Here is a 13,444-nt window from a genome sequence, read left to right on the forward strand (position 1 = left end):
TCCGTTGGCAGTCGACATGTTTTCAGGTGTGTCCTGTCTGTCCCAAAGGCCAGCAGTCATGTCCCCACTTCATTCGTCTTATGTTGACTTCCTGGAAAATATGGAAAATGCTGTTGTTCCACCAGGAGGCTATTTTCAGCCCATTTATTTCTGCTTAATGGGATTGTTTTGCCAATCTACATAATGGACAGTCTTCAGTGAAAAACAAAAAATGTGCCCTGATTTGGCCCCTCACTTCGAGTCACTCGTCGCTAGGTGGCGTGTTGACACCAGGCTTGCCCCCCCCCCCCCCCATCTCCCCTCCTCCTTCCTTCATTGACACACACACACACACATACAAACAAACACACATGCACACGCACGCACACAACCCTCTCTGTCTGTTTTGTTCTGTGCCGAGATCTGACAGCCGCGTTTCTCAATGACAGGCAAGGTTCCATTGAGTAGAGTCGCGCGCCGTGGAGAGAGAAGAGTGTGACTGACACTAACGTGATCACAGCGACGCATAAATCCCTCTCTTTTTCTGTCTCTCCCTTTGGATTTGCCATCTAATGTTGACTAATTCTATCGTTTGTGTTTAAAAGGGCTTCCTGGAATATTAAACAGCGTTCCGTTGGTTTGTTTACCCGGGTTTGTTGTTGGAGGTGCCCGTGTGCGTATGCCAAACTGACAGCCCTCCGGTATCCCATTACTTCAATGACTCTGACTCACTTTCATACGGTCCCCGGTGCATAGACCGTGCCGTGTTTTCCTACCTGGTGTTTTGTCTGACGCAGAGAGCAGGGAGAAATATGGAACCTTTTTTGAACGATTCCTGAAGATGATGTCGTCCGGCCGGTAATGAAAAACCCCAATTACATGTTTTACTTTTTATTCTTGTTATATTTTCTTAATGCATTTTGGACTCCTAAAATTCAAATTTTGTCCGCCAAAAATGCTATGGAAACACCGTCAAGCAAAGGAATAGGTTGCCTGGCATATACAAGGATGGAGTTTTGCAAGTGTTTTAGACGCATATTTGCTCTGTATTTGTGTAATATTTGAAAAATGGACAGAACGGTAAGAGAAAGACCTAATTTGAGTCTGTTCCATTCCAATACAATTCCCATTGGAGCTTTTTGACTGACACTGTTCAACCAGAGCGCACCATAGAGCGTCCACAAGTCTTCCCTCTTTTACGCATCTGTACGGTCGCCTTTTAACTCAAGCTGGAGACGCGGCAATGACGGACAAGAAGCTCGGCACTCGCTTTGAGCAGCCTCACAACCGGAGTGCAGTTAAGGGGCAGCCCCGGTCCCTTGAATGACCCGGCGGCAGCATGCCCTCTTGGCACAACAGCTCCCAGTGCTTTTCCCGCAACTGCAGCTGGGAGGACCCCGGGAACGAGAGCTACAGGGGCTTCGAGCCTCCCATGAACGTTTTCCCCATCCCCGTGCTCACCGGAATCACCATTGTCTGCGCTTTACTGTTCCTTGTCGGAGTCACCGGCAATGTCATGACCATCCTAGTCGTCAGCAGATATCGAGATATGCGCACGACCACTAACCTGTACCTGTGCAGCATGGCGGTGTCTGACCTGCTGATCTTTCTCTGCATGCCGCCAGACCTCTACCGCCTGTGGCGGTACCGACCTTGGCGCTTCGGCGACGCCCTCTGTAAACTCTTCCAGTTTGTGTCGGAGTCATGCACCTACTCCACCATCCTCAACATCACAGCGCTGTCCGTGGAGCGATATCTGGCCATCTGTTTCCCGCTACGCGCCAAAGCCTTGGTCACCAAGCGTCGCGTGCGCTTGCTGATTCTCGCGCTATGGGCCGTGTCCCTGCTGAGCGCGGGGCCCGTGTTCGTTATTGTTGGTGTGGAGCGCGACGAGTACGGCGCTGGGCCCGGTGAATCGGTAGAGGACGGGGATACCAGCGAGTGTAAGATGACACAGTACGCCATCAGGTCGGGACTGCTTGCCGCAATGGTGTGGGTGAGCTCGGTGTTCTTCTTCCTGCCGGTGTTCTGTCTGACGGTACTCTACACGCTGATAGGCCGCCGGCTGTGGAAGAGGCGCCGGGAGACCAACATCGGACCCTGCGTGGCCCACAGAGACAAAAGTAATAGACAGACCATCAAAATGCTGGGTAAGACATTCATGTTAATGACGCTGAGAATGTTAACGTTGAACTGATTTTAGCGAAGTGGGTAACTAAAACTACCCTTTGAGATGTGACCACAAATCAGGTTCAAGGTCATCTTTATTGTCTTAGTTTGTGTAAAAGAACATTTAAATCTGCTGTTGTTTATCCTGATGAGTTTGTAGCAGCAGTCTGAAGGATTCGATTTTTGTCTAAATAATGTAAGTGGTGATAGCCAACTGACAATTTATTTGACACTTGTGAACTCGTCTCAGGGGAAAGAGACTCGATTTTGGCTTGTCGTTTGGCACTAATCACCTGTGACGGAGACAGTAGGCCTATTTAACCGAAACCAGCAAATCATGACATTAATCAAAGAAGATCCACTGAAAGATTTCTATAAGATTAAAAAGAGACATAACTCTGGTGTGGATTCAGCTTTCATAAAACCCGGCTCTCTCTTCTACTGATCCCTTGTATTGATTTGGTGTTCAGCTTTGCCTGAGTTATTTCCTCATGCAGGTGTCTGAAGACTGACTGTGACATCCGCAGATAAGATCTGCTAAAAAGAATAACAGTGTTTGAAGAAGCTTTTAATGTTGTGAATGGCATTGTAGACATTTTTTATGTAGCCTACTTGGACACTTTATGGAAAACATATACAATAAAAGTTCCAGGCTTCAACCTTTAAATGTGATATTTTGTTTTGATCAAAATACACTCGGACAGATTATTGGCTCCCAGCCATACGTACAATGCTCAATCTCACCATAACCCATGTCTCTCACCCTGTTGCCACACCCGTTCTTCACCCCTCCTCTCCCCCCACCACTCCTCTCCCCCTTCTATCTCGCCCCCTCCTCCACCCTCTTTTTCCTGCATCTCCCCTTCACCTCCCTCTCACCTCTACTCCTCACTTGACCCACTCACCTCCTATTCCCCCCCCCCAACCCTCCTCCCTTCTCCTCCTACCTCCTCCAGTGGTGGTGGTGCTAGCCTTCGTGCTGTGCTGGTTGCCCTTCCACGTGGGCCGCTACCTGCTGTCCCGCTCCTCTGAGGAGGGCTCCCCCTGGTGGTCCCTGCTGTCCGAGTACTGCAGCCTGGTGTCGGTGGTGCTGTTCTACCTGAGCGCTGCCATCAACCCCATCCTCTACAACACCATGTCCAGGAAGTACCGCTCCGCCGCCGCACGCCTCTTCGGCCTGGCTGCCAGCCAGGTGCCGCCGCGCGGCCGCACGGCCAGCACCGCGGTGGGTGAGGGCTCGCCCGCATGGACCAACTCCACCGTTAGCCTTTAACGTAGGAGGCGGGGGAGGGGGGGTGGAAGGGGATGGTGGGGGGGTTGGAGGAGGGTCATGAGGCGGTGGGCATGGAGGGGTGTTGGAGGTTGGAGGGATATGGGGGTTGGGAGGCTGGGGTGCCAGGGAGACTGGGGGGGGGGGAGGGGGGCTATGAAGGTTTGGGAGCCTGGGGGCTCTGGAGGATTGGGGGCTCTGGAGGGTTGGGACAGGGCTGGAGGGTGAGGTGCCTGGAGGCTGGGGGGCTGGAGGTGGGGGCCAGAGAGGGTGGGGTGCCTGGCGGGTAGTGTGGCTGGAGCTGCAAGCTTCACCTTGACTCCAGGGACGAGCAATGACAACATGACTTATCAACAAACCCCCAAGTGCTTCTCCCACCACTGACACAGAAAGCCTCAGCTACGTCAACACACTTCAGGCCTAAAGGATGGAAGACGACAAATATTGACTTTATTATGTTTAACATTTATGATAGAAGATCAGTTCTGATGACAACCTACAGAGACATATTGGGCCCTATCTTGCACCCAGCGCAATTGACTTAGTCAACGACGCAAGTGTCATTCCTAGTTTGCACTCGACGCAAAGCCGACTTTTCCCTCCACAGACGCACGTCGAAATGACTTTGCGCTCCCGTGGGCAGTTCAGCGAAAAAGGAGGCGTGTTCCGGCGCAAACGTTCCCTGGTGCTATTTTGCAGTTTCCGAAAAACAATTCCGCCACTGACCGGGAAAAACGTGGTTTAAAGTCAATGGCGTAATATTCAGATGCTATTTTAAGGGCGCAAGCTTGGCCCGTGCGCACTGCTGGCGAGGCCAGGGTCTTCTCTCTGCGAAGCTAAGTTACATTGTTTTGATTTATGGCGTGTTTCATTTCTTCAATGATTATAAAAAGATTTTCATAAGAAATTTCTATGTATGTGAACTTCATTTGTAACAACGGTGGCAATTTCCTCCCATGACTGTTTAACCGAAGCTAATTTGGTTAGGTTTCTTCTCCCATGCCCATCAGAATCGCCAATCGGTTTATTCGCCATGAAGCTTATGTTACACAAATACGCGATTTGCTGTGGTAGGAAGGTGCAAACAATAAACATATGCTGGTATAAATTAAGTACATTACTTAAACTAATTCTAAGAACTAAACAATGTTAAAATATAACAATTGAAAAAAAAATAATATATGTAAAAATAAGAATAATAATTTCAATGAGTAGCATGAGTGGGCAATTTAGTGCAATGAGAAAACTGCTCTGCCTTTCTCATACAATGTCACTTCTCTATCTTTTACGGCCCTGACGACAACGTCGATCTCCTCGGCTGTGAACCGCTGGCGTGCGCCTGGCAAATCCGCTGTTATAACAGCAATTCGCCATGGAACAAGCGCTGCTCTTAAAGGGAATGTGAGATGATGCTCTGATTGGTTTATTGCACATTACGCCCAAACCACACCCATTAGTAATGTAGCTACTTCAGACCAACCCTTTTTAGATTTGCGCCAGACGCAAAGTCATTTATCCCGCCGGCAAAATAACAACCAAGCTGAAGTCAGGCCCACAAAGTTACTTGCGCTTTGCGTTTTGATACTTGCGTTTCAGATCGTCAAAATAGGGGGGATTGTGCCATTGTACCTTAATCTGCAGTTAGTGTTTTAATGTTTTCCTCCTGACTGTAAGTGCCACCAGCCATTAACCTCATATGCAACTTCTGCAACAGCTTAAAAAATGTGCATTTTCCAATGCTACATGATGCACACGTGTGCACGCACTCGCGTGCACCTTGGCACACACACATACACTCGCATGAATGTTCACAAAAACATACACACACACACACACACACTCACATGGATGCTCACAAACACACACACACATACACTTGCCTGTAAATTAAAACTGCCTTACAAAGGAATGTAATCTGGATGACAAAGAAAGCACTGTAGATCATGTGCACTGGTCTGCACCTGTGAAATAGGGGTAGAGGTGCCGTGTGTATGACTGTTACAGTCGTTCGTTCGTGTGTGTGTATGTTATGTGTGTGCTTGCGTGCATCTACGTGTATTGGTGTGTAGTGTGTATGCGTATGCTTGTTTGTGTGTATGTGTGTGTGTGTGCGAGCGGGAGAGACTCACGTCTGTAAAGTGACAGATGTTCATTGTTTGACCGAGTGGTTCAGTCGAAGCCGCTGGCACACGAGTGGCGAGCCTGCATTTGCCCCGCCCCAACACTGTCGACTCAGTGGAGTATTGTGCGCATTCAATGTATCTACTATTATAAACGAAAAAAAACTTTTGCAACGGAAAAAAAACGTTCAAATGTCAGCCCATTGACTCTCTTGACTATGACGCACTGCTTCAAACGCTGACTGCAAGTGAATGCACCTGTCACAGTGATACAGTTACAGCCAAGCCGCCCCCAGAGGCAAAGCATTGACCATCCCTCTCAACAACTCATTGCTGCCAAGGCTATCGAGCAAAGACTGTATTAAAAAAAGAGTCAGTGCGGATGGTTACTGAAAAATGTCCCAAATTTTGCCCCACCACTTTTGGAACTGTGGTGCCACCTCTGGGTTCAGTACAGAGTGTGTTTGCGATGAGTGTCATGACTGTGTGTGTGTGTGTCTGTGTGACAGTCTGTGATGTACAGTCTACTTTAAATACTTTATCTGTTCAGCAGGCTTTGGCAGCGCACGTCTGTGACACCTCGGAATGTCTAACTAACAAAAAAAAGGGCCATAAAAAATGACATTTAGCTGTCCTGTTGCGACCGCTCAATACCAGCCTTAAACTGTAAATAGCTGCTTGGAAAAAAAACGTCACTCTCTTACTGGTTGTACCTTTAAACACAGAAGCAGCTGCCTCAGCATTAGCCCCCATCACTCTACTCTTGACTCGAAGACTTCAAAAGATAAGAATGATTACTACAAACATGGCTATCCCCTGTACTCAGAAGTATGTATACCTTTGCTCCTGTATGTCTGTAAGCGTACAGGATCATGTTGTGCTGTGTGTATTGAAAGGGCAGCTTGCGTTCTGGGCTGTCCAGCTGTAAAAGCTGGTAGTTCAGTGTGGCTCTCTTGGCTGGCAAGTTGGCACTGTATCTGTCTATATACAATGTTGAGTAAGTCTTGTAAAAATAAAAATTTTGAAAAAGATCGTCGGCCTCTTTCCTGTTCTCTCTCTCTCTCTTTCTCTCTCTCTCTCTCTCTCTCGCTCTCTCTCTCTCTCTCTCTCTCTCTCTCTCTCTCTCTCTCTCTCTCTCTCTCTCTCTCTCTCTCATACACACACACACCTCCACCTGTCCCTACTGGACCCATCTGCATCCATCCTAGGGTACACACAGCTCCGAGACCCCTGCTTGACTGGATGTATTGTGCCAGCCCTCGGACCCCACCCCACCCCGCCTGCCATCCCCTCATCTCCCCCAGCTGTGCCCCGCTGTGACATCTCTCTCCCCCGCCTCCGTCTGGCCTTCGGGCTCCATCCGCGGCTGCCCAGCGTGCCTGATCACAAAAGGCCCATCAGAGGATGAGGAGAGTCCCTGCGGGTGTCTGTGCTGCAGCTCTCTCTAAGGAGCCCATCGCAGGAGAAAAGAGGAGGGTGGAGAGCGAGGGAGGCAGAGAAAGACTGGCTGAGAGGGAGCGAGGGGGACAGGGAGAGAGAGGGGGGTATAGGGTAAGGGAGACTGAGAGGGAGAGAGAGTAAAAGAGAGAGGATGAAGATGCAGAGCGACCGCAGAATGTGCACGAAAGAAAATTGAAAAAGAAAGTGAAAGAGATCAAATGAGGGGATGAGTGACTCATGCGGCGCGTAAGGATATAGAGAAGCAGACAGCTGGAAGGAGGGAAAAATGGCTCTTCCTTGAGGAAGCGAGGGTGTGATGGAGAGATAGAGAAAGTGCTGAGGTGGGTGGAGAAAGAGAGGAGCTGGCGAGAGCTGAGTTCTCTCTGGTGGCTCTGACAGAGAGTAGAAAGACTTTAGTGATTTACTCTCCTCGGCTATCTCCCCTGATGCTATCGAGGCCGCTGGGAAGTAAATCTAGAATGATGGCTGGAGATTGTACACTAAAACACACACACACAGATATACACACACACACAATCCACGCTCAAACACACATGCACAGTCACACACACACACACACTCACAGTTAAACACATGCTCCCATACTGGGGGCACTTTGACAGACCGAGGTAAAACGGCAGAGGATCGATGACAATGTTCTTGTTCAAATTAGTGATGTTGGACTGCCTGTGCTTTTGTGCTCCTGTCTCCACCCACAGTGTAGAGACCCTTTATGCTCCTGTCTCCACCCACAGTGTAGAGACCCTTTATGCTCCTGTCTCCACCCACAGTGTAGAGACCCTTTATGCTCCTGTCTCCACCCACACTCTGACCTTGTGTTGTTCTGTGTACCTGACAAATAAAAGACTTGAACTTGAACAGTGTAGAGACCCTTTATGTTCCAGTCTCCACCCACAGTGTAGAGACCCTTTATGTTCCAGTCTCCACCCAGAGTGTAGAGACCCTTTATGTTCCAGTGTCCACCCACAGTGTAGAGACCCTTTATGTTCCAGTCTCCACCCACAGTGTAGAGACCCTTTATGTTCCAGTCTCCACCCACAGTGTAGAGACCCTGGCTTCTGACCTGGCCGGGGCAGCTTGACTCGGCTGCTTCATTAGGGTTCATGCTGAGGCACTAGTCTTCAGGCCTCCTGCTCTGATCAGCACTAATGAAAATCCTCCTCCCCCAGGAGTCAATTATCTTTTGGTGCACATTCTGCGGTCGCTCTAAGCCTTCCCTTTTTTTTTTACACACACATACACACACACACACACAATGGAGATTTGTATGATGGATATATGACAAAACTGATGAAGGATGAGAATTATACAAATAAGCAATTGAATGACAACACACAAAACAAAAGATTTCAGCCTATGTCAGAAAAAATTAAAACATTTATTGGGCATAAATATATTATATATACGCTACAGATACAGTTACGTTTTACATACATAGGGTAGTATTTGCAAAAATCTATACATTAAAATTGATATGGCAGTTTCTTTAATATAATGCATATGAAATTGTCTAAGATTTACAATACAAGAAGAAATGTATGGTTTTCATTTTTTTTCTGTCAATTCATAGACCATGACATTGGAATGTTTGTTTGAAACTGTGAGGTAAAATAATTTTGTTTCACTTAAAAAGAAAAAAAAAAAGTTTCATACATTGTGAGTGTCCGTACATTTATAAATTGCCAATTGTTCAGAGTCAAAGTCTGTAATTAATGTCAAATGTACAAACAAAATAAAACTAAAAAACTGGAACCAATCAGAAGGCACAAACGATGGGTTACTGGGCAAAAATCTCTCATTTGTCTCTCGTTCTTCGACAACTGAGCCTGACCTGCTGGGTCTTGAGAGCTTGCAGCACCAGAACAGGGAGTACCCAGCCCCAACACCCTGACTCAACCCAAATCTAGGCCTAAAACCAGGCCCATCCCTGGACCTTTACTCATTATAATATCACTGGCCTTGTTGTGGCCTAACACTGGGCCAATCCCTTCTCAAGCATTACATGTAACCTGGCATTTCTATAGATATGACTGGGGCTATGGGGGGTACAAAATAAAGGGGAGACATACAGTACATGAGAATGATCTTCACTGCCCCCCTGCTGGTTCTACCTGGTGTTCAAGCTGGCACAAGGGTGGGCACCGAGGCTCCGGTCAGGCACCACCAGAGTGTGACAGTGTCTTTCCAGAAGCACACCGTGTATACATTAATGCCGACATCAAAGGGAAGCCAGTGATGCAGTGATGCAGTGATGCAGTGATGCAGTGACGGCGACTCTGCAGTCTCCGTCTGCCTCCGTCTCCCACATCTCAGAACCGTCTGATGCGCTGACTTAACAAAGTGCTTCATTTCTGTTAGTTGTGTTTCCTTACTACAGTCATAGCATATATCTCTATTTATCTACGTCCTTTCTGAGCAAAATACTGAAAACAATTTCTCGCTAGCACTAAATGACGATCACAAACCAGGACAACGGATCAGTCTAAGTCTGAAATCATGATTTTGATTGTTTTGAATTTACCTTTCAGTGAAATCACTTGTGTTAAAAACAAGTCTCCTATAAATGGGGCTACACATTTTTTAATGGCACATTTCGCTTTATAAAACAAAAGAAAAAAGAAAAGAAAGAAAATTTTAAAAAAACAAAGGAAAACATAAAAAATTATAAAGATAATATGAAAAGAAGCATAATCACAGATCAAGTTAATGTTTTTTCCTTTTTTGAGAGAGTAATGCTAGGGAAGGTATTGCTGTCTCCTCCCAGAGCGATCCCAGAGCCTTCAGAGAAGAGAAGGGAACATTGTGTGGACCAAGCCTTTGGCAACAGCAAAATATCATAAGAATCATTATAACACGAATCAGCAAAAAAGAAAAAAAAGCCAAAGACAGCTACGTATATCCCATAATAGCCCCCGACCTCAGGGATGTGCTACATCTCTCTATGCATACAGATGTGCCAGGGCTGTGAGAGGCACCTGGCACTGACAGGAGATGAAGAGGCGTTTGGTTACATGTATTGAACTGCACTGATACTGCAAAAACGCACAGAGCTACAGGCTTTCCCAACTGCTGTAAGAAACACTCAAGGGTTAATGGGTGTAGAAATGCTGGCCTTGATAACAAATCTAACATAACATCCATATCACAAAAAAAAAGAAAAAATAACATGCTACGAGAAAAAAAATTAGTACATAACTACATTTGTCTCTTAATCTTTAAACAATAAATAAATGAAGATTGCACTGTAATTGGCATGTAAAGTACTGTATGCAATTATATAGAATATAAATAATCCTAGAAAAGAACTCTACCTTAACTTTCCCATCAACTTTGGCAAAGGTATTTGAGCTAGTAAATCACTGCTTACTGACACATAGGAGCAAGGCACAGCTTAGAGAGGACATTAGACAGCACAGATGTGAGGGGCAGAAAAGACAGAATGACAGGGAGAAAGGAGAGAGGAGTCAGCTACCATGGTGATGCCCACGGTGGGATATTATGGGCTAGATCTACTCTCTGTAAGGCTGTGTCCCTGAAGTACATTACAGGCTGCCAATCAGAGCAGAGGGGTGCGGCGAAGAAGACCCTAGCCCCACCTCATAACCCCCCATTTGTACGAGTCAGGGAACATGTCCCTCCCCCAATCTTTGGATCGTTGGGGCGCACAAGTTAGTACCTTGCCTGTTTGGGTTGGAGGTTTGAAGCAGGTGAAGGGGTCTAAGACAGGGTCTGGAGGGTATTAAGGCTGGGTCTAGAGAAGTACTGGGGCTGGGTCTAGAGCCAAGACACCCTGCTCTACTCTGAGGAGTGCGGTGAGTCATTGACAGTGAACACTCTTTAGGGAAGACATCAGTCTTCCAGACAGGCAGGCTGGACTGCTGCTGCTCTGGAGACAGAGGGTGGGAAGGAGACGAAAACGAAAGGTCGAGAAAGACATATAAAACTAAGGTTGAAAGCGAAGAGAGCGATGGCGCCAAAGAAAGGTGAGGAGGAAAGGAGGTGTGAAGAGCTGAGCAGTAAAGCGGTCAGAATAAAAGACGAGTAATTACTGAGGGAGCAGGAGAGAGAGGAAGAGGAACAAAGGAACTTTTAGATATGGGCATCTACTCACACAGGGGCAGAGCTAACTGTCGCCAAACTGCAGCTTCACAATACTGCACTGAGGTGACACTAACAGCTAGCTGTTGGCTAACGCTACTCTGGCTAACACACATTAGAGAGTGGGGGCAGGGGGGTTGAGGGGTGGGGGGCATCTAAAGCAATAAAACTGCCAGGCACAGACCACCCCACCCGTCCCCCTCCCTTCCCCCATCCAATCGCAAACTCAGCCCACTTTCCGTTGGATAGCTGGGGAGTAGTAAGGACCAATCACTGAATTCTGATCTGAGGTCAGACTGTACCCCTCCCAACATGACTTTATGACTGAGGGGAGGGGGCTTACGGGCTGGGCTGATCTTGGATCAGTTAGTGTTAGTCCTGGATCTGTGCACCAAGTATAGACTCCTCCCTTTCACGTTGTACTTAACATCACTTATATCACATAGCCTTTACAGCATCTTAGATATTTGATATATATAGCTTTATATATATATATGTGTGTGTGTATTGTATATATTAGAAAACGGCTTCCATTCTTTCTTAGATATAAAATAACAGGATAGCAGCATCTTACACCACGCATGGATAGTATCGCTTTGGTAGCTGAATGGTAAAGGCAGAAGATGAGGAACATGTTTCTTAGAGTAGACATGTACAGGAAGTGTCCAAAAAAGTGTACGAGTGTGTCCATGTCTAAGTGTGTGTGTGTGTGTGTGTTTGTCTGTCTGTCTCTCTGTGTGTGTGTGTGTGAAAGCAGGTAAAGACAGGTACCAGATGGATGCAGAGGAGTGAAGCTGCAAAGCCTACATTGGAATATGGCTGAATGATTAAAGACTGCAGCAGTAACACAAATAAAACAAGGAAACAAAGTAAAGGCATTGACAGTCCAAGAAAAATACACTTTGTCTAATCAAATATGTACGGTATGTTTAAAATAATACAAAATCTAAACATGCAAGTCAGTTTGAGGAACTCCTGCCTAGCTCACAGCTAGTTAAGGCTTGATAATGAGTTTGCTTTCCCATGGAGGAGAGGTTAAACAGGGCTTACCTTTTCCACATATCCTCAACATTAGAGACAGACAAGAACACAACCACAACAGAGATAGACGGAGAGATGAGGAAAAGTAGGAAGGAGACAAAAAAGAGGAAAGCTTTGAGTAGATATCTGGACTACAAAGTGTCCGTAGCGTTAAAAGTACATCTCAAGTGTTTTCTTTTTTAGTTTTCTTTTGTTTGTGTGTTCCTCACTCTCTGACGTTTTTTTTGTGTTGGTTGGTTGGTTGATTTCTCTTTTCTATCCTAGAGTAAACTCCCTCACTTCATGAAGAAGTACTGAAGCAGGAAAGCCATGAGGACAGCCAGGGCGGCGAAGACGCATACAATCAGCGCGGCGAAACGCTCGTCGCTCCACGCCAGGCCCGACCCTCTCCCCGTGTCCACGGCGCCAGCCTCCCCCGGTGACGCCGTCTCCAGGCGACGCAGGGTGAACAGGGTGGAGGGGCTCAGAGGGCCGCACAGTTCCTGACACGTATCCTGGCAACGACGGCAGGCGCCGACGCGGAAACGGTAGTCTGTGTTGCCTTGGAGACCGGAGATGTGAAATACGCCCTCCTCTCCCTTAAATACCTGGAACAAGAGTATGGGAGAGTTTGATTGGAGCAAGTAAAAGCAAGTATTCTGTTCCTAAACAAATACGTTCTAAAGCATGAAACATCAGAGATGAACCAGCAAAAACATCTCACCAGAAATGGTGTTGACTCTTCCTAACTGAATCAGTTTTAAACCATTCATCCAAGTTAAACCTACAGGTGTTTTCATGTTGATTAGTCCCTAAATGTCACAATTAACATCGCACGGTTCATCAATTCTCCATTGCAGTAATGTGACAGTTTAGAAGCCATAGATCAGTGTTTCTCAAACTTTTTCAGACCAAGGACCACTTGGCCAATACATCAAAACTCGCAGACCATCTAACTAAATAGTAGGCTATATCCCCAGAACAACAGGCCTCCAGACCATCCGAGTGTTAATCAAGCACGGAGCCAGACGTTGTAAATATTCTAGCCCAAACCTAGAACATATGGGTTTGATGTGATGCAGAAAGGGATTTCCACACAAAATGTTTGGCCATTATTTGAGCGCAAAATAGTTTTGGGAGATTTATGTAAAATAAACAGCCGTTTTTCAATTGGTAAAACCTTGTCTAGTGATGCCATCACTCCAGCCCTGCTCCCATCCATCCTTCCTGACGTGTATCGTTAAGCGTCAGGGAATCGGTAGCCTATCTGAGAAAATCGGTAGCCTATCTGAGAAAACATTTTAGAAAAGACGGGCTATGGACTCAA

At 46.7% G+C, this 13,444-nt stretch overlaps 2 protein-coding genes across 2 annotated transcripts in view; one reads left to right on the plus strand and one right to left on the minus strand.

The window, feature by feature from the left end:
* The first annotated feature begins 471 nt into the window (after window positions 1-471).
* On the plus strand, window positions 472-3,421 carry ghsra (growth hormone secretagogue receptor a). Its single transcript, XM_084683195.1, has 2 exons — window positions 472-2,129; window positions 3,105-3,421. The coding sequence occupies exons 1-2, from the start codon at window positions 1,319-1,321 to the stop codon at window positions 3,419-3,421; spliced, it is 1,128 nt and encodes a 375-aa protein (XP_084539321.1). The 5' UTR covers window positions 472-1,318.
* Window positions 3,422-8,358: 4,937 nt separating this feature from the next.
* Window positions 8,359-13,444, minus strand: part of fndc3ba (fibronectin type III domain containing 3Ba) — a 74,078-nt gene continuing 68,992 nt past the window's right edge. The window contains exon 26 of the mRNA XM_084684387.1: window positions 8,359-12,725. Within this exon, the coding sequence (XP_084540513.1) occupies window positions 12,414-12,725 (312 nt within the window). The 3' untranslated portion in view covers window positions 8,359-12,413. The remainder of the gene's footprint in view (window positions 12,726-13,444) is intronic.

The sequence above is a fragment of the Hypomesus nipponensis genome, chromosome 3, assembly GCF_054491055.1.
Source record: "Hypomesus nipponensis isolate SF chromosome 3, ASM5449105v1, whole genome shotgun sequence".
Lineage (NCBI taxonomy): Eukaryota > Metazoa > Chordata > Actinopteri > Osmeriformes > Osmeridae > Hypomesus > Hypomesus nipponensis.

Coding starts and splice junctions, on each gene's coding strand:
- ghsra (XM_084683195.1), top strand. CDS start 1,319: ATGCCCTCTTGGCACAACAGCTCCCAGTGCTTTTCCCGCAACTGCAGC. Junction 2,130..3,104: donor ACAGACCATCAAAATGCTGG/GTAAGACATTCA, acceptor TACCTCCTCCAG/TGGTGGTGGTGCTAGCCTTC.